Here is a 24,562-nt window from a genome sequence, read left to right as displayed (position 1 = left end):
TCCTCTGAAATACATGCAGTACTTGTTACTTGTTCATTGCTCAATAGTAAGTCCAAGACTGTTGTTCACAGTCTCTTGGAAGTATCCAGAAATATTTGTTCTACATAGTTCACATACATAGTATGTGACAGACCTTACTAGTCAGACTAGCTTCAAAACCACATCTTGTTCATCTAAACACTGCTCACCTCTATCCTTTTAGAAACACTTTCTGTTGTCCCAGTTCCTGTTATTAGCCCTTATGACTTCATAGTTTCAGCAAAGTTGAATTCATTGGATCCATCCCCACTCTTAAATGTTATATCCTTTGTATGTTACAAAGAAGTGAAATGTTTTTCATATTACTGTGTGATTGCTGCCATCCCTTTAGAGAAACTCATAAATTAGAAGAAAAGGTAGCATTACAACTGTCATTCAACAATTGAATATGACCCAGCATAGGAAGGCATCTTATAGTGTCTGGAATCACTGTATTACTCTACTTTATGTAATTTTAGGTAAAGGCTGTTAACTATTGGTTAATTAATATAGCAAAATTTTTTTCTTCTAACTGAAATGTCTAATTCTAAGGTTAGCACATTACTGCCATTCTATCAATTACAATTACAAAAGACTATAATTATACTGACATATAGTATACTTATCTATGTTTATATATATACATATATGTGTGTGTGTCTGTGTGTGTGTATATATATATACATATACATATATATATATATATATATATATATATGTACACACACACACATATAAACACATGCCCTGACCCTGAATTACGAACTCCTGAGGATTTTCACTAAGTTCTTTTTCTTTCTTTCTTTCTCTCTCCCCCTTCCTTGGTTGCTCTTGGATTTTTTTGTTTTTCAGATCCTGGTTATTGTGCCAACTCTCCCCAAAGAAAGACCTTAGGTCAGGATATTATTATTTTTGATCAAGAGCCAAGGGGTATTAATTACATCCTTAAATACTCTCTTTTACTTTGAGGGCACTCACTACTCTTATCTGCTACTTAAATCCTCCTACCTCTGGGCTTCTGAGTCTCTAAATGCTGTGATAGTCAGCTTTACAGTTCTAGACTAGCCTCATTGCTTGCTCCTAAAGCTGTCCTCCTTTCATGATTCCTCTGTTCTTAAATGGACCTGAGTCCATAGAGTTAAGAAGAGAGTGAGAGAAAAGGCAGTGGAGGCACCTATTGTAGACAACCCTCTTAGAGAGTTTAGCCATAAAAGGGAGGAGAAATATAGGATGTTTGGATCACGTGAGGGTTTTTTGAAAATGAGAAAGATATGGACATGTTTGTAGATAATTGGGAAGAAGCCAGTAGTCAGTTTTATATTTCTGGTCCCTATTCAGTTTTCTCATCTGTATAATGAAGATATTCAGTCAAATGAACTCTGAGCTCTTTGAATCTATTTCCCCCCCCTCATTCCCCTCTCCCTGTTTCTATCTCTATCCCTTTTGAATTGAATGTAACACTGTACCAGACTCTTCATATGTGTGTGTTCTGCCCTCTTTTGGCCAGTTTAAATGAAAGTGAAGGTCAAGTGACAACAAAAACTCAATGGCAATTTAATTATGTACTTTATTATTTTTGATAATAATAATCTTGAATCACCACTGAGGTACCTTCCAGTTCTCAAATTCTGTGACTCTAAAAATAAGATGTTGGATTTTGTATTAGAGAAAAGTTTGGAGGCATTGAGATATTTTGCCCTGTCTCTTCCTTGTGTTCAGTTCTGGGTCCAACTCACCAATTGTTTAGAATGTCTATCTGAGACAAAGATGTTTAACCTTCTTTGTGTGTTATGGACCCTTTCAGCTATCTGGTAAGGACAATGTACACTTTCTTAGAATTATATTTTTATACTTTTAAATTGAAATGAGTTATTACAAATGAATTCAACTATAGTGGAATAAAGATGTAAGCTCCCCAAGTGGTTGGGATTTCTTATGGATCCCAGGTTTTGAACCCCACATCTAAGATTCATGTGCTGATTTAATGGTCATTCCATCCAATTATGTCATGACCTACACAATAGAGAGTCATAATCCTCTGTGTTTGTGTGTGTGTGTGTGTGTGTTTTCCTGTATAAATTATTAGGTTGATATCTTTGGAGAGATCATGGATCATATTGATTCCTGTAGCAATGGGAGGGGGCGCAAATAACATCTGGAGAATCTTATTGTCTATAGAGAAATACTAGTTCATTTCAAATATGAACCTTTCTTGATACTGATATTCTAAGTATCTCTGAATAGAATTATGTTATCCTACTTTTCAAGGAATTTTGTTTGACCAATGAATTCAGTTTAATGCAACAAACATTTAATAAACATCTACTATATGTGAACCACTATACTAGATGCCTAAAATACAAAGACAAAATGAATCAGTCCCTGCCCTCTTATTAGTCCTCTTATTAGGTGGAAAACATGTACACAGATAAATTTATACAATAAAAATAAGTTAATTTGGAAGATGAAGGACAGCATTAACATTTTCTATTTCACATGAAATTTTCAGGTAACTAACATTAACAGTTCTGGCAACTGTTTTAAAATTGTATTCCATACAAAATAACACAGAAGGTACCAATACCATTTTGTCTGACTGTGATTTTTATTTGTAAACCTCTAATTGAATAAGATATAACTAGAGAAATCAAACCATTCACTAAAAATAATCAAGAATTCTTAGCCTAACCTTTAAATCCCTCCAACAATTAAATTTCAGCATATTTCAAAAACTTTTTTTAAAAAGAGAACTCAGTCTCACATAAGACAAATCTTACAAGACTGTCCTTTCAATATATATCCTTATTTACTGGTCACTGTTTCTTTGCTTGGACCATCAGTTTCTTCTTCATATAATGGAAAATCATTTTGGAGGAACTTGAGCTCATTTAAAGAGGGATATAATTTGGTGGAGTACTTAATAGGAAGCTATTGAAGTATTTTGAGGAGGGATGTTGACACAATAAAGGCTGATTGGTTTATAGTGTGGGGCTAACTCTATTTCAGGGTAGTTTGTGTGTGCTATTGTGACAATCATTTTTATCAAGGCATTTCCTCACCAGATCTTCCATTCCTGTTCCTTCATATTAAAGATGGACTTTTCATTGTATTTTTCTTTGCTTTTTTTTAATTCAGAGAAAATGTCTCACCAGACATCAATGAACAAGAGGCTAATTCTGTGAGCCTGAAAGGTAACCCAGGTAGTGGCACCATGCCTCGGATACAGAAGTCACCAGTACCAAGTACCCGCACCATGAGTTCAGCTAGCAGCAGAGTGAGTTGGGACCCATGACTAACCTCTAACAGGCTATGCTGCTGCTGCATTCTAGTTATATCCTGGGTATAACTGTTCACATCATCAAGTTTTGGTTTGTTTATTTTTTCTTAATCTCCATGAAGGTGGAGTGGATTTTTTGGGCATTCCCAATGACTTATTCCTCAGCACTACTTTTTACTTTCACCTGGGACTTCCGCTGTTTGACCAAAAGGCTGAAAGTAGCAGAGGCTTTGGGATCAGGTTGGGAGTGGGATGGGGGGGGGAGTGGGAGGCATATTCCTCTTCATTTCAAAACCAAACAAAATTATGTTTCAGTTGCTCTTGCACTGGTGTTGATGCAAACAATCTGGAGTTGAAAATTCTTAGGAACCTGATTTAAATTATAAAAAAAGAAGGAATTTGGATAGAATATTAGGTTTTAATCTTCCCCATATCATTGTGATAAATGTGAGAATGCAAAGTCCTCAAAGACTTCATAGTCTGGGGGGGGGGTCAGTGAGATAACTTGGAAACAACATGGTATTGGGTTAGTACATAATACTAAGAAGCTATATACAGGATAAATCAAAGATAATCATCAAAGAGAAGTGAGAAAAGGCTTCCTATAGAAGATGGGAAGCCAGCAGGTAGAATGAGGAGGGGGGAACAGCATAGACATGAGGGACAGCAGAGAAAATGCTCAGTTTGGAGATAGAATGTCTTATTTGGGAAGCATCAAGGAGGATTTTGTATTTGACCTTGGAGGGAATTAGCAGCTGGTCGAGTTTACTAAGTAGGGGACAAAGAGAACATTGCTTAAATATGAGAGCTAAATCTTGTACAAAGTACCTACCTAGTCAATCTAATTGACTCTAAAGAACTTCATTTATGATTGAGGCAAAATGTCACTTATAACGTATTATTTTAATAGTCCCTTTTTTATATCCTGGATAGGATCATGGTTTAGAAAATACCATGGCTATAGCTGCCAGTGAAAGTATCCCTGAAAGTTTAACAAAGAGGCATCAAAGGAGGGTTTCTGGAACTCCTTCTATAGCGATCTCTGGGGTCTCACTGTCTTCAGGTGAGTATTTGCTAAAACTTCTATCTTTATGTATCATCTCCTTGATAAGGTTAATGGAAACTAATGGGAAGTAAAGGAAAGCAACAGATAGAATGCCAGCCCTGGAGTCAGGAGGACCAGAATTAAAATTTGGCCTCAGATTCTTACTTGCTGCATGATCATCATCTGTAGAATGAGTTAGAAAAGAAAATGGCCAAATATTCCAGTATCATTGCCAAGAAAATGCCAAATGGAGTCACAAAGAATCAGACAAGACTGGAATGATTGAAGAACAGCAACAATAATAGAAACTGTCCAATTGGTTATTTAAAATTATTTTGAAGTCATGATGATGATGTTTGTCCTTCATTTTCAAAGAAGACAATGCATTATGTGACAAGCACATGAACTGGATTTGAGTGAAGGGATGCTGTGCCCAGTCACCAGTGTCCTCTTCCAGAGCCATCAGGTCCAGTGGCCAGATATGAATACAACTGGAGATGGCCCTGGATGTGAGGCAATCAGATTAAGTGACTTGCCCAAGGTCACACACTTAGTAAGAATCAAGTGTCTTAGGCTGGATTTGAACTTTCTTCCTCCTAACTCCAAGACCAGTGCCCTAACTACTACACCCCTAGCTACCCTGCGAACTCATAATTCACCTACAGATATAAACACTCCCATATTTAGAGAAGAGAAAAAAGGAGTATTGTAAGTGAAAACATGAATCCATTACATAAAGCTTGGTTTTAATTTGGTAGTACCAATATTGCTCTACTTGCTCATGACTGTCTGAACTTCTACCTTTAAATGTTATTTTAATGTTCATTTTGGGAAGGAGGTTTGAAGGCAGCACTAGCTCCTTTTTCATTTTGACCCAAATAAAAGTTTTGCCTCACATCCAATAAATATAGTCAAGCAAAACAAATTTTTGTTTCACTGGTCATATCTGAAAACATTTCATTGTGTACTTCATTCCATTACCTTTCCATCAATAGGTGGAAGGCATGATTCATCATCAGTTGGCTAGAGACATAATTGGCCTTTACACTGATTTTAGTTCTTTAGTCTTTCTTTTTATTTTTTTTCATACATTTGTCATTGTACAAAAATCTCCGCTTGACTCATTTCATTCAATTCTTTAGCAATTCATAAAGATCTTCCCAGATTTTTCTGAATCTGTCCCTTTCATAATTTCTTACATTATAATAATGTCCCATTACTTTCATATACCATAATTCATTTAGCCTTTCCCCAATTGATTTACATCCACTTTATTTCTAGTTATTTACTATTACATCCAGATGAGCCTTTTCTCCACTCCTCTCCAGGCTCAAAGTCATAAGCTCTATGTCAGTACCTAGAACTATTTTCTCTCCCAAACTTACTCTATCTTCTTTTTATGTGCTACCTCCCCTTATTAGAATGCAAACTCCTTAAGAGCAAGGACTGTCTTTCTCTCTATTTTTATTTCTTTATCCATTCCCAGACACTTACTTACCATGTGACTGTTCAGTTTCCTCATCTGTGAAATGAGTTAGAGAAGGAAATGGCCAAATGTTTCAGTATCTTTGTCTGATCTTGGAAAATTCACTAATTTTCCCCACTTCAGATGATCTAACTCTAGGTTTGAGATAAATATTATGTGCAATATTAAGCAAAGGTCTATTTTTCCTATTCCCTCTGGTATTTTAACATAAAAGGCATTATATTTTGTAAAGAGTTTTTCATGTATCTGCTAAATGTTTTGTTTTTGTTACTAATTCTAAATACAGTTATATTTATATTTTTCTAATATTAAACCAATGTTATAATTATAATTGTCATAGTATGTAATCTTTTTATTTGTTATTGTAGTTTTTCCTAATGTTTTATTCAGTAACGCCTTTTTAATATTCGTAAAATATATTAGTGTATTTTTTTCTTTACTTTGTCTCCTCTCTCTCTCTCTCTCTCTCTCTCTCTCTCTCTCTCATTTGAGTAATAAGACTTTATTTGTCTCATAAAGGGAATTTAGTAGGATTACTTCTTTTCCAATTTTTTGGAAACTTTATATAAAATTGGAGTTCCTTACCTGTTTGACTGAATTCACCTGCAAATTCATTTGGCCCTAGGGTTGTCATCCCCCCCCCTTTTGTGTATTCATTTGTGGATCAACATTTTCATTTTCTCAGATTGGGTTAATTAAATTTTTTTATTTTTTCCTCTTAATATAGATATTTAATATTTTTATAAATGTTTATCTATTTCATTTAAATGATTTTTGCTAGCACCTAGCTGGGCAAAATAGTTTCTAATAATATTTTTATTTCTTTTTAATTTATTGTGAGGTTTATTTTTTATGTTGACAATTTTTTGTTTCTCTATTTTTTCTCTAATTTCTAATAGTTTGTCTATTTAATTCATATTTTAAAAAAATCTCCATGTTTTATTCATAAATCCATTAATTCTTTGTTTTCTATTTTATCTTTCTCTTCTTTGATTTCCAGGATGTCTATTTCAGTGCTTAGAGATAACATATAGAGTAAGTTATTTCCCATGTCATAGCTTTAACACTGATATAGATCTACTCTGTCACAAACAGTGATGCAAAACACTTTTTAAGCTCACCTCTCTCCTAAATTTATCTCTACATGGAGAGTTATGATCATGATTACTATCTGTGGACAGGAAGATGATCCATCCATAAATGGTTCAAATCTATACCTTTCACTTCATTAACATCAAGTGCTCTTACCACTTTAATCAACTTCAAATTGTACTAAAGTGGACACTGGTTTTTCTTGTTCACTTGATTAAGTTATATCCAAACCTTTGCAACCCCTAAATGGAGGTTTCTTGGCAGAGATACTAGAGTAGTTTGCCATTTTCTGATCCAGTGGATCCGTTTTGATAGGTAATCAATCAAAGGCTAAGTGACTTGCCCACTTTGCTAGGAAGTCACACAACTAAGAAGTGTTCAAGGCAGGACTTGAACTCAGGTCTTCCTGACTCCAGATTTAGTGTTCTATCCACTGATCCACAAGCTGCCTTATACAGTAGTTACAACATATTTTAGGAATTCTCCAGCTATATTATATATTATATAATATATATATATATATATATATATATATATATTATAGCTAACTGAAAGGCAGAAGTACTTGCTCTTTCCTTTGGACCACACCTTTCAAAATTTCAGTCACCCATTTGTTTTTTCTTATTCAGATCTCCATGACCTTGGAGTAAAAGGTCTAGTCACATATTTTAGCTGTCCATGTCATTTAAGAGCTTAAAAGATGTATTAATATAAGAAATCAAAGGCTAAGGGTCTTTTCCAAGGATGAAGCTAATTTTTTTACTAAAATTCAAACCTCTGTGTACTATTTAGTTCTGTTTCTAGCCTCTCATTATCTTCATCCAATTTCATCTCTTTATACATAATTAATTAATTGGCATGAGTCAGAGATCACATATGGCCAGCTGTAGTTTGTATAAGACAATCAGAAACTAGAAATAGTTTAATGAAAATGAGAGAGATAATGTAGAAAATATTTCCTAGATTCTGGCTTTTGGGGAAAGCGAGAAGGGAGTTAAACCTTCACTGAGCTTTTGCTGAAATTCAGCACAATAGCAATAGCTTCAGAATGAATCCATATTCATTATAGTTATTTCCTAATAAGTACAGGCCTTGATTGTTAGATCCAAAACCTACAAGACCCAGACTTCTAAATTGGAATACCAAGTTGCCTGTATGGACTTCTCCCTTTCCCTAACCACCATTACATTACCACTTCCCTCCAAATCCAAACCTCTTCTGAACTTAGACCTTTGATCCTCTTTCTTGGGTGTCCCAACTTTTCCCCAGAGGTCAGAGGAGCTTTCCACTGTCCCTTTGGATTATAATTTTCATCATATTATATTTCTCAATCCATGCAGCCACCTGCTGAAAGTCTAGGAATAGCAATAAACAAAATAGCAATAATAGTACAGAGACCATCAGAGTCATAGTATTCATTTCTAAACAGAAGACTTGTGTAGGGGCATGTAGACTTGACCAGTTAGTTAGTTTTATACTAAATTTATTTCAGTTCTTCATTTTTGTGAACTCCCCTAAATGAATGAACCAAAACCACTTTAGAAAATTAACAGAGATAATTAGACAAATTTCATTCTTTGCCTTAGATTATTGTAGTGAAAAGAAACAACTTGGTTGGAAAAAGAAACTTTTTGTGCTTAGCTGCAATGTTTTTGTGTGAAGTATCAATGTAGAATTTATCTTTTGCCTTTTTCCTCAAAACATAAAAACATTGAACAGGGACAGCATCTAAATTATCTTTGTCTCTGTGACTATGCCTAGTACAGTATTTTGTTCCTAATGATTATTAATTTATTAATATTATTAAAATAATTATTAACTTGTTGTTGAATATAGACACTTTCCCCCCAAATTTGGGAACCCATGAGAAGATTTTGTGGAATGATAGCTTTCTCTACTAAATTATTCAAAGCTGACATTTGTGTCTATATGATATTTTAATCTGAGAGACCTGAAAAGATTTGAACACGTCAGAGTTTACTAATTTCTAATAGAGCCAACCCAAAGTGTTCCAGAAATCATTCAACATAAGCACTTTAACTCAAATAACAGGAAATAATTTATCTTGACTTTTGTTTTTGTGACACCAAAAGAGAATAGTTGCTTCTTCAAATGTTTTGAGACAATGTCTCCCATTTCAAATGATTCACTTTCCTTTCTTGTCCTTCCTACAGACAGAAGTCGGTCTGAGTTAGATTTGAGTGGGTCATTTTCAGAAGAAATAGAGGATACTGTCAGCATAAGAAGTAAATCTGTGCCTGGTGCTTTGGACAAGGACTTGGTAAGTAAATCACTTCCAAAAAAAGATGAATTTACATTAATTTAAAATTTTGTTTCTAACTTTTATAATATGTAGAATTAAGACTAAAGAGGAAGGAAGGATAGAATTTGGATCTCAAAACTAAAAAAAGGTTATAAATTATCTTAACATGTAATTAAGGGAAAACAAAATATTATATATTTTTAAAAAGAGCAGCAACATCCTTGCTTATACTAACTGTACTTTGTGGTATTGTAGAGTTAGTATCTGAGTAAGTAAAGTAAGTAAGTAAAGATAAAGGAATTAGAGAGTGGGAAGCAATTGGACTGATTAGTTCAGATTAGTTTATCCCTCTTTAGTGCTCACTTTTACATTTCTTCATTTACTTAATGAGGAGTTAAAACTAACTGACCTCTGAGGTTTCTTATAGCCCTAATCAGATCTATGATCTGATGTTATGCTATTTAACCTCTGACTCAACTACCAAGTTAGTTAGACTGACTGCCTCATTTTTGACTGACTTTTGCCTGGAGAGAATACCTCTTGTATGGTTTTGTATTATATTTGTCACCTCTCTGTGTCTTACTTTCCATGTCAATAAAATGTCAAAGAGAATGTGTTTTCACATTTGACAGAAATAGAAATATCAATTCAAGCCTACATATAAATCTTAGATAGAAATGTAAAACTGCTGGGTCTATATCCCAAAAAAGATTTTTTTTAAAAAAAGGAGAGAAAGTTATATTAGCTTTTTGTGGTGGCTAAGAATTAGAAATCAAAGGGATGGGGCAGCTTAGTGGTGCAGTGGTTAGAGCACTGGCCCTGGAGTCAGGAGGACTTGAGTTCAAATAAGGACTCAGACACTTAATAGTTGCCCAGCTATGTGACCTTGGGAAAGTCACTTAACCCCATTGCCTTAAATAAAAACTTAAAAAAAAAGAAATCAAGGGATGTTCATCAACTGGGAATGGTTTAATAAACTGTCATAAATGATTGCAATGGAATATTATTGTGCTATAAGAAATGGCAAGCAGGATGATTTGAGAAAAACCTAGAATATTTGACATTAACTGATACAAACTGAAGTGAGCAGAACCAGGAGACCAATGATAAATGACTTAGCTATCCTCAGCAATCAATGATCCAAGACAATTCCAGAAAACTCATGATGATCTGGCTTCAGAGAAAGTTCTGATATTGTCTGAATGCAGAGTGAAGTATGCTGCTTGTCTTTATCTCTTTCTCTTTCTTTCTTTTCTTTCTAATTCAAGTCTTCTTCTTCAAAATAACTAATATGGCAATGTTTTACATGATTGCACATGTATAACCTTCATCAGATTGCTTACCATCTCAGGGAGAGGGAAAAGGAGGGAGGGAAGGAGGGATAGAATTTGAAACTCAAAACTTTAAAAATAAGTTTAAAATTCTTTTAATTTGTAACTGAGAAAAATAAAATAGTAGAAAAAAAAATTTTAAAGAAGGGAATGTGATCCAGAAGTGCAAAGTGCTGTCTCTTCAGTGACTTTATGATACCCACCAGCACATTCTGGAGAGCTTCCAGGTAGAACTGGAAGAGAAATAAAATTTCATATTCGAAGGTTGCACAAAAATTAGGGAGGACACTTCATGCAAGATGAATGTAAGCAATTACTTGGACTTAGTGTTCATCTATAATAATAATGGTACTGATAATTAAATAATCACTCCACTGTGAGATTCTCACTATTCTTTCCTTATCTGAGAGCTACTTCTTCCAAAATGGGATCACAGAATAGTTATTTGGAGTGGAGGAAATAGAACCTGTCTTCAAGTTATTTTTCCATGTAATTTGTGCTGTATGCTGCTTTGATAGTTTTAAACTTTCTGGGAGCTAGAATTTGTGGGTATACTTTTGGAACTTGGGAAATTCTGAATAAATTATTCCATGTATCAGTTTATCAAATATTTATAAAATGTGAGAAAAGTAAGACTAGTTCTCTGCCTAGAAATTAGGGATTAATCCATATCTTATCTTGACTTTTACTTATTTCACTGTTAAGAATTGTCTAAATTGCATAGAAAAATGGAAGAATTGCTAGATATGGAGCAAATCTGGATAGTTTTCTCCTTTAGGGAAAGGTACATTTTTAAAATGGATGGATGAGGGGCAGCTAGGTGGCATAGTGGATAAAGCACTGGCCCTGGAGTCAGGAGTACCTGGGTTCTAATCCGGTCTCAGACACTTAATAATTACCTAGCTGTGTGGCCTTGGGCAAGCCACTTAACCCCATTTGCCTTGCAAAAACCTAAAAAAAATAAAAATAAAATGGATGGATGAGTGAGTGGGTAGATCAGTGGACAGATAAAATATAAAGAAAATAGACAAAACTTCTGGGTACTGACTCTCTTCTCTTCTTATTAGGACTTCTTGGATGAAACTGAGGAAGAAACTGATGATTTATTTTCCTCTGGATTATCTCCAAATTTCAACAGTTTAGCAAGCGGATTATCAACTGTAAGCCTTGCTGTTGTTGTTGTGGTGGTGGTTGTGGTTGCTGCTGTTGTTGTAGTGGGGTGGTTCTTTCAGGTCTGTCTGACTTCATGACCAGTTTTTAGGTTGGGTTTTTTCTTTTTTCTTTTTTTTTTTTTGCAAAGGAACGGGAATGGTATGCCATTTCCTTCTCCAGTTTAGGAAACTGAGGCAAGGAGTATTAAGTGACTTGTCCAGCCCATGTCTGAGACCAGATTTAAACTTGGTCTTGACTTCAGCCCCGCTGCTGTATCTATTGTGCCACCTAGCTGCCCCTAAGCTGCCTATTGATGGCACCTATCCTTGCTTTCTCCTTTTTTTGTTCATTTCCAAAGCAGATGAGATAATAACTATGTCTTTTTAAGCACAAAATATATACATAATATGTTTGTTGCAGGAGAGCTCATCATAACAGCTTCTTCAAGAAACCTCTTCCAAGACTATCCCCCAAAGCCTTCATGTCAAGGCTTCCAATTAAGTAGCACGAAATTGATGTGTTATATTAAATATATCCTTATATACAAAATTTTCCACAATGGTGTTTCTACAGAATTATATCAGGAAGCAATCTGGTAGAATGAATAAAACTTTATAAAGTCATTAGAGAGCATATATATTTTAAAATCAAATCTGAACAGAAATTTAAGGTATTAATTAGAAGCCATCTATTCTGGGGCCATCAGAATTTAAAAATTAGTAGCAAGAAAGCTACATGAGATAGACATCTTCCAAATTTAGTGTTCAGTTATTTCAGTCATATCCATTTTGGAGTTTTCTTGGCAAAGATAATTGAGTGCCATTTCTTTCTCCAACTCATTTTACAGATGAAGAAATTGAGGCAGAGTTAAATTATTTGTCCAGGGTCACACAACTAGTAAGTGTCTGAGGCCAGATATGAACTCAGAAAGAAGGGTCTTCTTGATCCCAAGTCCAATCTCTAACCAGTTCCCTATTTAGAAAATAACAATTCACTTCATCTCTCTGAGCTTCAGTTTCTTTAATTGTAAAATGACAATGTTGACCTGTACATTCTCAACATTCCTTCCATATTTAAAGGTTATGATCATTTCAGCCCTTTTCAATTCTTGCCTTCAGTCTGAACTCAGTTCAAGCCTTACCTCCTACATAAAGCTGATTCCATCAGCTGCTAGTGCCTATCCTCTCATTCTGCTCAAATTACCTTGAAATTATGCCTATTTGAATATTACAAACTAAATGTCTTATAGATACCTCAAACTTAACATGCCCCAAACCAAACACATCATCTTTTTCCACAAACTCAGTCCTCTTTCACATATCTCTGTTACAGTCTAAGGCACCAACATCCTTCTAGTCACCTAATTTGGTAACCTTAGTGTTTCCTTCACTCCTCAAACCTCTGTTATTTCTGCATCTAAAACATCTTCCTCATTAATCTCCCTTTCTTTATTCACAGAGCCACTGTCTTCATCATTTCTCACCTAGACCATCGCAATAGTCATCAGAGTAATTTCCTTGCCTCATTTTTTTTATCCTTCCCGATTTGCCTTGGGAAAACTCCCAAAGTGATTTTCATGATATTTATAGTCATTGTTTTCCTTAATAAATTCTAGTGGCTCCCTGTTACCTCTAGGATCAACTAAACATTTCAGTTTGGCTTTAAAGTCCTTTAAAACCTAGCCACAACCCACCTTTCTAATATTAATATTTTTTGTATCTCCCCTACTCATGATATAATGACCCTCCATTTCTGACCTCCACCCAGTTGCCCTGGCTGTGCCCCATGCCTAGAATATACTTCCTCCTTACTTCACACTCTTTGAGTCTATAACTTCCTTAAGACCAAACTTAAGTGTTTCCTACATGAAGCCTTCCTTGGTTGCCACAGCTGCACTTGCCCTATTCCACCAAAAATTTACCTTATATTTATTTTGTATAGGCTTATTAAAGGTTCATATATAGAGAACTAGAAGACACCATGGAGATTATTGAATTTAACCCTCTTATTTTACAACCAAGGAAACTGAGGCACAGAAAAGTCTTTTGTCTCCTTCCCTACTGCCATATTATAACATACCCTCAAGTATCCACTTGGTCTTCACTTAAAGATCGCCCATAAAGAGGAACTCTTTGCCTCTTGAGGCACTGTGATAAGCACCTAAGAAGACATAAAGATAAGACAATCTCTGACCTCAAGGAGTTTGCAATCTAGTTGGAGAGTTTGGGAGCAAGTTTTTGTTGTTATTGTTGTTCAGTCCTACTCTTCATGACCCCAATTTGGGAGTTTTCTTGGAAAAGATACTGGAATGATTTGCCATTTCTTTCTCTAGATCATTTTTCAGATGAGGAATGGAGGCAAATAGGGTTAAGTGACTTGCCCAGGGTCACATAGCTAATAATGTGTCTGAGGACAGATTTGAATTTAGGAAGAGTCTTCCTGACTCCAGACCTAGGGCTCTATTCACTGTGTCACCGAGTCGCCTAAACCTCAATGGATTATTGATCTCCTTAAAAATCACAATGATAATGATGACACATTAGGTTTGCCAGGAGCTTCCCTCAAAATAGCTTTGTGAGGTAGGCATTATAGGGATTATAATCCCTGTTTTTATAAGTGAGGTAAGTAAAACTGAGAACAATTAAGTGATTCACTCACTTAGTAGGTGTCCACAACCTATCTATAAGCTTTCACATCCATGATTCTCATCATGCCTTCCTGTAAGTAGATCATCTACTTAAAACATTAGACTTTCCTCTAAGTCATGGTTATTTAAACTTTAAACTTTTCTGGTCCACATCACCCAATGCAAATTTGTCAAGGGTCACATATAGAATTTAATGTTGATTTATTATTACAATATAACCCATGATAGCAGTGAATATAATAATAAAATGTAATAACGTCTCATGAATAGGCTTTGAGGGTCACATCCCACAGGTTGCATGTTGAATATACTTGCTCTTCTAGTATTGAATGAATAACATATTATATTAGGCAACTAAATGGCACAGAGAATAGAGCAATGGACCTCCAGTTAGGAAGACTTGATTTCAAATTCAGCCTAAGACATTTTTGTTTTTGGTTTTGGAGTGTTTTTTTTTGTAAAGGCATTAGGGTTAAATGATTTGCCCAAGATCACACAGCTAAGTAATTTGTTTTTAAGTGTCTGTGGTCGAATTTGAACTCAGGTCCTCCTGACTCCAAGGTAGGTGCTCTATCTACTGTGCCACCTAGCTGCCCCAGCCTAAGACATTTACAAGCTGTGGAACCCTGACCACAGGATAAGTGCTTTGAAAAGTGAAATTTCTTGGTTTGCTCTAATCATTTTCTCTTTTTGATAGAGTCAAAAAATGTTACTTAGAACCAGAATATGCCTTAAGTACACTTTGTCTTAATCAATTTTGAGTGAGAATATTTTACTAAAATATATGAATGATTCTAGAAATAAAATAATTCTCTCTTCCCATATGTCATTAATAATGCAAGAATATTTGTCTGTGTTTCCTTAGCTCTGTGACTGATTTGCAAAGATCATTCATTATCTACCTAACAAATATTTTTCAGTTGTAATATTTGTACCTATAGCCTCATTATATTTCAGTGATGGGTACACTACCTGTAAAAAAACCATGTGATTATTTCCATTGGTTATCTTTTTTAACTATTTGACTATTATTAATCATTAATAGTATAACTTAGTTGTATTTGAATTTCTACTAGGCTTTTAAAATGGAAAATTGTGCTTTAAGGATATTAGAATATTGAAATGACCTTTTTTTTGCAGTGTTGATCTATATTTGGAAACACAGATGTCCCTTAATTTTTTTCTATTAAGTTATTTGAAAACTGCTCATTTATGTCATATTTTAAATGAAAATGGGGGAGTTTACTGTTTAAGGAAAGTTTATATTGATTTCATTTGTAATCAGTCCTCTGTTTATCTATTTAGTGTCTTCATTTAGTTTATCTTCTGTCTAATTCCTGCTTTGCTTAAAACAGAGTATATTTGTACTTCTGCTAAGAGGCCTTTACTGAGCAGAAACATGAGCTTCCAGAAAACTGAGAATTCTCTCCCTCAACATGATAGGGAAATTAAGAGGAAACATTTATTAATGGATTCATCCTATGAAAAGGGCCATAGTGCAATAATTTGCTCAGTAAAGGTTTCCAACTTATGCTTCCTCAAAGTTTTCCTTTGCTCTCCTAAATCTTTATTGTTCTAATGTCTCTTTTTCTTGACTTTTGCACAAATACTTGAAAGAACTCTCAAGCAGGCTCTGATAAGAAATGGACCTACTTAAATGTTCCTGATGTGGATTCTGATACTGTGAGTCCTCTAGCTTTGCTTTTGCTTCTTTCTTCCTTCCAGCTGTGTTTCTAATACACTTCTATGATGCTTTGGGGGTTGGGAGCGATGGGAGGAGGGGAGGCATGGGTAGAGAGTAATGCAGAATTTTTAAGCTGTCTTTTGAATATTTTTTTTCTTTTTGTTAATTTAACTAGATGCATATTTGTTTTTTAAACTAAAGTCCAAGCTTAAAATGTCCACATGTCTCTATGTCCAAGGAGAATTTACATCAGATGATTAAATACTTATGGACTGGACAATAAACAAATGATTCAGAGAATTACTTTTAAATTAACCAGTATTAAAAGAAGTTTGACTATTGTCTGTTTGGACTGGTTGAGAGAAGGTCGTCATGCCTTGTCAAGGATGGTATATTCTCCTAAATTAAATTATTTCCTTAGCGTCCTTCAAAATTGGTAGTTTACAAATGAATATGATTGATACAATTTGCTTACAATTAAAGAATTTCAACATTGGCATGGACTGCTTCAGAAAATGATGTAGCAATATACTATCTTTGTAGTATTTCAAAAGGAAACTACACTATTCATAGAGATTTCAGAGGACATTCTTGCTTCAAGTATTTGTTTGAGAAATCTCTGAAATTGTTTTCAACTCAAAGATTGAGTGATCCTCTATTGTATAACCAAGAGGTAGAGTAGCATAATGGAATGATCTCTTAGGCAGTAGTAGAGCTGAGCTCCACTATTCATACTACTACTATTAGTTAATTTAATAATAGGTTATAATAAAGGGGAGGCTAGGTGGCGTAGTGGATAAAGCACCGGCCTTGGAGTCAGGAGTACCTGGGTTCAAATCTGGTCTCAGACACTTAATAATTACCTAGCTGTGTGGCCTTGGGCAAGCCACTTAACCCCGTTTGCCTTGCAAAAACCTAAAAAAAACTAAAAAAATAACAGGTTATGATAATTTAATAAGTTAACTGTTAAATTGGGGAAGATGACTTCTGTGGTCCTTTCTAGCTCTTAATCTTTGACCCTAGAGCCATGGAGTACCACCCCTTTACCCAGATTGAGATGTAGTTCCTAAATGACAATGCAATTACAATTTTTTTCAATAAAACCTGCCCTTCTTCTAAACATCTAAGCTACTGCAAAGAGGAATCAGATTCACTTTGTTATAACTGGATATTTCTTGATCAAATGCTGTCTATATTCCTTTTATAGGCACTTATGATAGTGAAAAAGCTTCAACTAATTCTGAAGTGTGCTAAACTTTGTCCTTTAGAGTGGTAGCCCTCAAAGTATGATTTTGAAATCCACCAAAGTCCTCCAGTAATCAATATCTTAACATTTTCCTAGCACTTTCAAAATGTTTTAACTATTATCATTTGATTCTCACAGCAACCTTTGTGCTATTATAATCATTATTTGACAGTTGAGGAAACTAAGGCTAAAAGTGGTTGGATGAGTGACTTTGTCTGTGGTCAGACTGCTAGTACTAAGCTAACTGGAGGTGAGAAACTAAAGGAAAATTCAAACTTGCATCTTTCTCACTCCCAAGTGCAGTACTATCTACACTCACCATCTAAATTCAAATGATTCCTAGGCTGGTCTCTTAATAGATCATGTAGATAATATAAGTGTTTTGTCAGTTTATGGTATGATCTAACATTTAATTATATTTAATAAAGTTCAATCTTTGCCTTATTAATGTCTCATAAAAAATGTATCATCCATCCCATTAATTTTGGTGGTACTGGGGTACTGGGAAAAAAAGAGTACAAAGAAGAATTATTTGTAGGGGGGTTCATTATTATTTTTTACTTTTTTTTCCACAGTGAATCAGGATATATGATGCACACCTTCTTTGGTCTTTCTAAAATGATCTTTGGACTGAAAAAGTTTGAAACCATTGGCCCAATGACTTACTGAACAAACAAACAAAAAAAAACCTCATTTGTAGTTGGGGAGTGACTAACTGTTTTCTGAATCTACCCCTCTAAAAGTTGCTGCAATTCAGAGTTTAGTTTTTATGGATGGGTAGAAACCAGTACAGCATACAAAAGGCCACCTTTTTCTTGATCTAGCCTCCCATTATCCAACCAAGGGGGCAGTATCAATTGCTTGATGCTAAGACTACTCACAAGAAAAAAAAATAGGATACTCACTTGGGGATGTCCTTACTCTTTCTGGTTGTCTGGAGAACATGAAAGTTGGTAGAAACCTTGAATGGCTTCCCACAGTCAACCCTTTACCCAAAAGTGAATTATTCTTCCTTTGGTGATTAAGTTTATTGCCCCTCATTGATGGTACTAGATCCCTTTTCCTTCTTTGATATGAAGAAATATGGGCAAAAGAAGCATTTGATTCTACTTTTTTGTCCATTACTGTGGGTTGGTCTGCAGCCTGAAATGAAGAGGAATTGTAATTGAATTTTTTTTCAGAAATTGTTTCTGCAAAGACATCATTATAGCACCACTGGACTTCTCTTTTTATCTTGTTTATTCCAGACCAGCCTTAACAGCATGATGAGTGTTTATAGTGAAACAGGGGACTATGGCAACGTGAAGGTCAGCGGCGAAATACTTCTGAACATCAGCTATTGCTACAAAACCGGTGGGCTCCACATTTTTGTAAAGAATTGCAGAAATCTAGCCATTGCAGATGAAAAGAAACAGAGAACAGATGCGTAAGCAGACAGTGTTCCTTTGTCTATTCCAAATAACTTGTTTTGTGAAGAGGAGAAATTTAAGTATGCTTGTCTTTTCCAATTAGATTCTATAGTTTTATATATACTATATATATATTCATATATATATATATATATATATATATATATATATATCCCCCTATTCTTCTGTTACATTTCTAAATATCTGTTGCTGATGCTTCCCTGGATACATTGATGTCATCACACAGAATTTTGGGGGACAAGGTCTTGTAGACTACCAATATCTATGGTGTCAGTTCTATGAAACAGGGACCCTGCACTCATTTATACTCCAAGAAATTTGTTTTAAAAAAAAGAATCTTTATTTCTGTTCTGGAGAAAGGCAAAAAGAAAATTACCAGGATGCTTGATCAGCCCAAGACACAAAGCCTAGGTCAGTAATGAGATTGTCAGGACCCGAAGGATGAGTCATGGAATATAATTGTGGATCAAGACATGTCAAAGGAAAGGGTAAGTGTAATCAGATCCCAAATTCAGGAAATAATCCGGACCTGGAATTCAAAGATCTTTCATAGTTAAGAGAAGGCTCTAATCTTAACTTGTCCCTTACTGCTATATGGCAGTTGCTATATAGCAATCACTTTCTTCCTCTCTGACTGTCACAATCCCTAAAGAAAATATTCAAAACCTTCTCTTCTCCCATTAATCTAGTAACACTACACCCATGTCTCCTTTTTCTTAGCAAAGGACTTCACCTCATACCATACTAGGAAAGTAGATGGCAAGTGTCCTGATCTATTGGAACAGTTCAACTCTATACCTCAGTTTCCCTCCATTTCATATACAATTCTCTCTAACTTTGTTCCAGCAGCAAGCAAAGTCTTGGAATTAAAGAAGTGATCCTTCACCTTAACTAGACCAACCCCTCTATTTTTAATTCTATACTCTCCAAACTTCTCTTGAAACTTACACTTCAGTCATTATCCTCTGTCTCTGAAATTCAGTCTTATTAATTGGTTTCTTTCCTGCTTCCTTACAAACATGCCCATTTCAAGTCTTAAAAAATTTTCAGTTGAATCTGCCATCCCTTCTATATCTTTTTTTTCTTTCCCAGACAAATTTTTAGAAAAATTCCATTATATACTCAGTGTATCTTCTCATCACCTTTTCTTCACTATTTAATCCATGCAGTCTAGATTCCAACCTCATAAAAGTAAACACTGTAAGCCTTTTCCAATGTTTTCCTTATTGCTAAATACAATAACCACTTGTCAGTCTTCAACCTTTTCTTCTCTGCTACTTTTGACACTGTTAATGACTCCTTCCTCCTGGATATTTTCTCTTCCCTAGGTTTCCATGACATTGTTATTTCTTGGTTCTCATTTACTAGATCCAACCCCATATCCCCATGCATGGATGTACTCCTTTGTTCTGGGTTCTCTTTTTCTCTCCAATCCACATATTCTCTCAGTGGTCTCATCATTTCGAGTGGGTTCACTTATCTATGCAAATGAATGTCAAATCTACATATCCAGCCTTCATAACCCTTCTTATCTCAAGTTCCACATAATCAATTCCCACTAATCATATTAATCATAGCAATCACCAAATAATCACCACATTTCTATAATACTCTGAGAGCACTCTAGAAACTTTACAAAACACTTTTTGCAAATATTTAATATTCACAATAACCCTGGGAAATAGATGCTATTATATAACCAAGGCAGGCAGAGAATGAGTGATTTGCCCAAGAAAATGTCTGAAGTAGGTTTTTAAATTGTGTTCCTGATGCTAGCTTCAATACTCTATCCACTGTACAACCTAGTTGTCTATAAAATACTTCAATTAAATTTAACATATTCAAAACAGAGCTTATTCTCTTTCCTTCTAAATTTAGTCCTTCTCTGGCATCCCCTATTTTTGTCACAGTCCAGCTAATGACAAAAATATTATTACCATGCCAGATCAGGGATCATGAAGCTTCAGTGACACCTCTTAGTGTGCCTAGAGGCAAACTCTTCTTTTTCACATTAAAAGACCTTCTCAATCTGGTTCCAACCTAACTTTCTTTCCCCTTCTCCTATGTGTTCAGCATTCCAGTTCCTATTTGCCTTCTTTGACCCAAATTATACCCCATGATTCAAATACTCACCCATCTCACCACACCTAAGAATCCTTGTTTCTTTTCAAGATTTAATTCAGGTCTTATCTCCTTTATAAGTTGGTGCATTACCTCTATTGCTTATCTCCAATTTATCCTGTATATAATTTGTTGCCACATACTGTGAGTTCCTCAAAAACAGGGAATGTCTTTTTCCTTTCTTTTTAATTGCAATGCTTAGGACAATGCCTAGCCAACATCAATAAATGATTATCCATTATTGGGCAATAAACAATCATTATTCTCCTTGTTTGCCAGATATTATATTAGTTATGGTGATACAATGACAGAAATAATATAGTCTCTCTGCCACAGAGATTATAGTGCATGATCCTCCCTTCCAAGTTGTTCCATCCCCACACCCCACACTGTATTTACTGTTTATATATTTTAGATCACTTAACTCATTTAGAGTATCACTTAACTAATTTAGAGCATGTTATATTCCCAGTAGAATGTAAGGTCTTTGAAGACAGGTATATTTCATTCCCATCTATATCTATAACATCTAGCATCGGGTTTTGTATATAAGAGATGCCTAATAAATGTTTATTGAAATAAATGTGTTCTAAAAACAAATTGATTTCATTCAACAACATTAAATGCCCATTATATACAGTATATTATATTAGGCACTTGGAAGGCATAAAGATAAAAAAACAGTATCTTCCCTGTTAAGGAGATTAAAAAACACATTTCCACAAATAAATTAGATAGAAATTATAATATGATATTTGTATAATATAAGTAAAAATTCATTACATTGAGAGGACAAAGGTACTAGAAGCCTCAGGGAAAACTTCGCAAAGTAGCAAGTGTGTAAGATGGCTAGGATGTCACTAAAAAGATATGGGGAGAATTAAGAAAGGAGGTTGGAGGAGGTGATCAAACAGAATTACCAGCATAAGGAAAAGAAAATATTCAAGAAAAGACAGGTAAATAGAGAATGTGGGATTTGTTTAGGACAGTAATACAGTTTGATTGAATTCCAAGGACCAATTTCTCTATTTGAGAGTAGCCTGGATATGATTACTGAGGGTCCAACATGTCCATCTCTGAGTGATAGAGTATTTTGTACTTTCCTCCCTATCCTCCTCCCCCTTTTCTGTTGATCTGTTCTCTTACCCTCTAAGGTTTGTTAAATATTTCCCAAGATCATTATTGATCCCTATTCAGAGTAAGTGCTGTTATTCCCAGAGATTGTCATTTCTTGATTTCTATTTCTTCTCATCCTTTTCATTATCATTAACTAAATTCCCCAACATCAAAATTTTATGACAGGTAAGAAGGAGGCCAACTGATGCAAAATAAGAGTTTGGAGATAAAAATGACAATCACCCCAAGTGACCTCTGGACAACTTTTGAAAGTCTAATATAAACTGTTTTCCATATATCTTACCCTGTCTTATTCTACTCTTCCCCTATTCTCCCCCCTCATCTTTCATTTGCTCGTGTAAATTCCAGTACATTTTTGGTGCGGTCTATTTCCATGTAATCAATCAGTAACATTTATTAATTGTCTACCATATGCTAGGTACTATACTAAATGTTGAGATGCAAAAGAAAAGTCAGTCTATGCCCTCAAAGAGTTTACAATCTAATGGGGAGACAACAGACAGTTATGTACAAACAAGTTATAAACAGAATGGATAGAGAAATAATTGAGAGAAAGCACTAGAATTGAGGGTTGGAAAAGACTTTCTTTCAAAGGTAGAATTTTAATAGGAACATAAAGGAAGCTATGGAAGCCAAGAGGTAGAAATGAGAAGGGAGAATGTTCCAGACATGGAGGACAGTCAGAGAAAAAATATCAGTATCATAGAGATAGAAAGTCTTGTGCAGAAAATATAACAAGAATGTCAGTGTCACTGGTTCAAATGGTATATGGCAAGAAATAAAGATTTAAGAACATTAGAAATAAGGGAAAGCTAAGTGATAAAGGTTTTGTTTGAATAACAAAGAGAGGACTTTGTTTTTGACCCTGAAGATTTCAGGGAGTCATTAGAGTTTATCAAATAAGTGTTTATTTGAGGAAATTCACTGAATCGAGGATGGATTGGATTGGTGAGAAAATTATTTGCTAGTTCCAATCACCAGTTTCATTTTTATATCTACAGCTATGTTAAGTCATACCTTCTTCCTGATAAATCCCGAAACAGTAAGCGCAAGACCAAAATCAGAACAGGCACCAATCCAGAATTTAATGAAATTCTAAAGGTGAGAGCTCTTTCAAATCAATAATTTATGACAAGTTCTGATTTATTTTACAGTACAAACTGTTTTTAAGTGACTGAAAGTTTTTTATAAGTTAGAAAATGTTTTTATCTGACAAAATAGTAGACCTTTGTTTTCCTTTCATCGAGGGCCTTCCAAAGGCATTTGGAAATTCCAAATTAGTCACTTTTACTCTTCTTAAAATTTTGCTACTATTGACTTTGTAGTTGGATTTTAGGTTATGGTAACCCAACAGATTTCTGTTGCAATTAGAATTCTTATTCTTGGGGGATATGATTGGTTTCTAGGTCTTCTCATATTAATTTTTTCAAGGAATTGGTGCAGTAGTTTTCTAGATCAAGTCATCATTTTGCTGTTGACTTGATGTCTCATCCTGTACAAGGTGATTATGACTTTGGACAGGGTGATTATTTACTGTTCACAGTATTTAAATGTAGAGCTAAATTTAGAAAGATGGACAAAGAATAATGCAATAAATGAAAATTTATGGATGGATTTGAAAGATCTAAAGGAAGTGACCTAGGAAAAGATACATAACTCTCTTTTCCACAAAAAAGGAGAACATTGTTATCTTCCAGGGAGATAAACACTAAAATAAGTAACACCCAATTTATACCCTCAAACAACTTAAGATATAGTAAAGATAAGGCCAAATACATGAATAAACATAATAGAAATTAATGTAAGTACATAAGAAAAATATGATTCATACCCAACAGTTGAGAATCCAAGACTAAATCATAACAAGACTAAATCATAGACCTACAGAAAAGTAAATGAATCCTTTAAGAAAGTAAAAGAGTAGAAGTCCCAGGAAGAGTTTATCTTAGAATGTTGAATTTCTGAAGGCTGATTATATCTTTGTGGACTGTTTTTTGGATTTCATAGGATCACAGAGGTCACTAAGTCTAATTCCCTCATTTCCTGGTTGAGAGAAGTTAATTGATTTACCAAAGGTCTTACTGCTAGTAAGGAATCAAAGGTAGAATATGAACCTGGGTCTTTCTGACTTCAGATCAAGTACTCTATCACTTTCCTTGCTGCAATATTAATAAAAATATAGAGTACTTTATATTTCTTTAAAATCTTTTTAGAGGTTAGTATGATATAGTGGCAAGAACACAATGCTAAGCAATGGAAAATCTCTGGGTCTTGATTTCTCCATATGTTAAAATAAGCAAGTTAGGACAGAGAATCTGCAAAACCACTTCTAGTTTAAAAAAATCTTATTCTTTTAGATATAAAACAGGAGTTTGAAAAATGGAGAATTCCTGTTTTAAAACTAATCTTTCAAAGAAATAACCAAACACAAGCTGAGGAAGAAATAGACAAAAATTATGAAATGACAAAAGGTTAAAAACTTTCTGCCTCTTATAAACCCTCATTGGAATTAATTATCTTCAGAAATAATTAATATATGTATATATATACATATACATATGTGTGTACATACATATATTTATATATATATATATATATATATATATATTCCCTCTGTGCTAGGAGCAGCATAA

At 34.6% G+C, this 24,562-nt stretch overlaps 1 protein-coding gene across 1 annotated transcript in view; it reads left to right on the top strand.

Moving 5' to 3' along the window:
• Window positions 1–24,562, top strand: part of SYTL5 (synaptotagmin like 5) — a 195,537-nt gene that overhangs the window by 146,300 nt on the left and 24,675 nt on the right. Inside the window, exons 6-11 of the mRNA XM_074210607.1 lie at window positions 3,154–3,292; window positions 4,229–4,358; window positions 9,093–9,199; window positions 11,580–11,672; window positions 18,489–18,667; window positions 22,931–23,030. Of these exons, the coding sequence (XP_074066708.1) occupies window positions 3,154–3,292; window positions 4,229–4,358; window positions 9,093–9,199; window positions 11,580–11,672; window positions 18,489–18,667; window positions 22,931–23,030 (748 nt within the window). The remainder of the gene's footprint in view (window positions 1–3,153; window positions 3,293–4,228; window positions 4,359–9,092; window positions 9,200–11,579; window positions 11,673–18,488; window positions 18,668–22,930; window positions 23,031–24,562) is intronic.

Source organism: Macrotis lagotis, chromosome 1, assembly GCF_037893015.1.
Source record: "Macrotis lagotis isolate mMagLag1 chromosome 1, bilby.v1.9.chrom.fasta, whole genome shotgun sequence".
In the NCBI taxonomy this organism is placed as follows: domain Eukaryota; kingdom Metazoa; phylum Chordata; class Mammalia; order Peramelemorphia; family Peramelidae; genus Macrotis; species Macrotis lagotis.
Note: the sequence above shows the minus strand (reverse complement) of the source record. Positions and strands in the feature narration are given on the sequence as shown.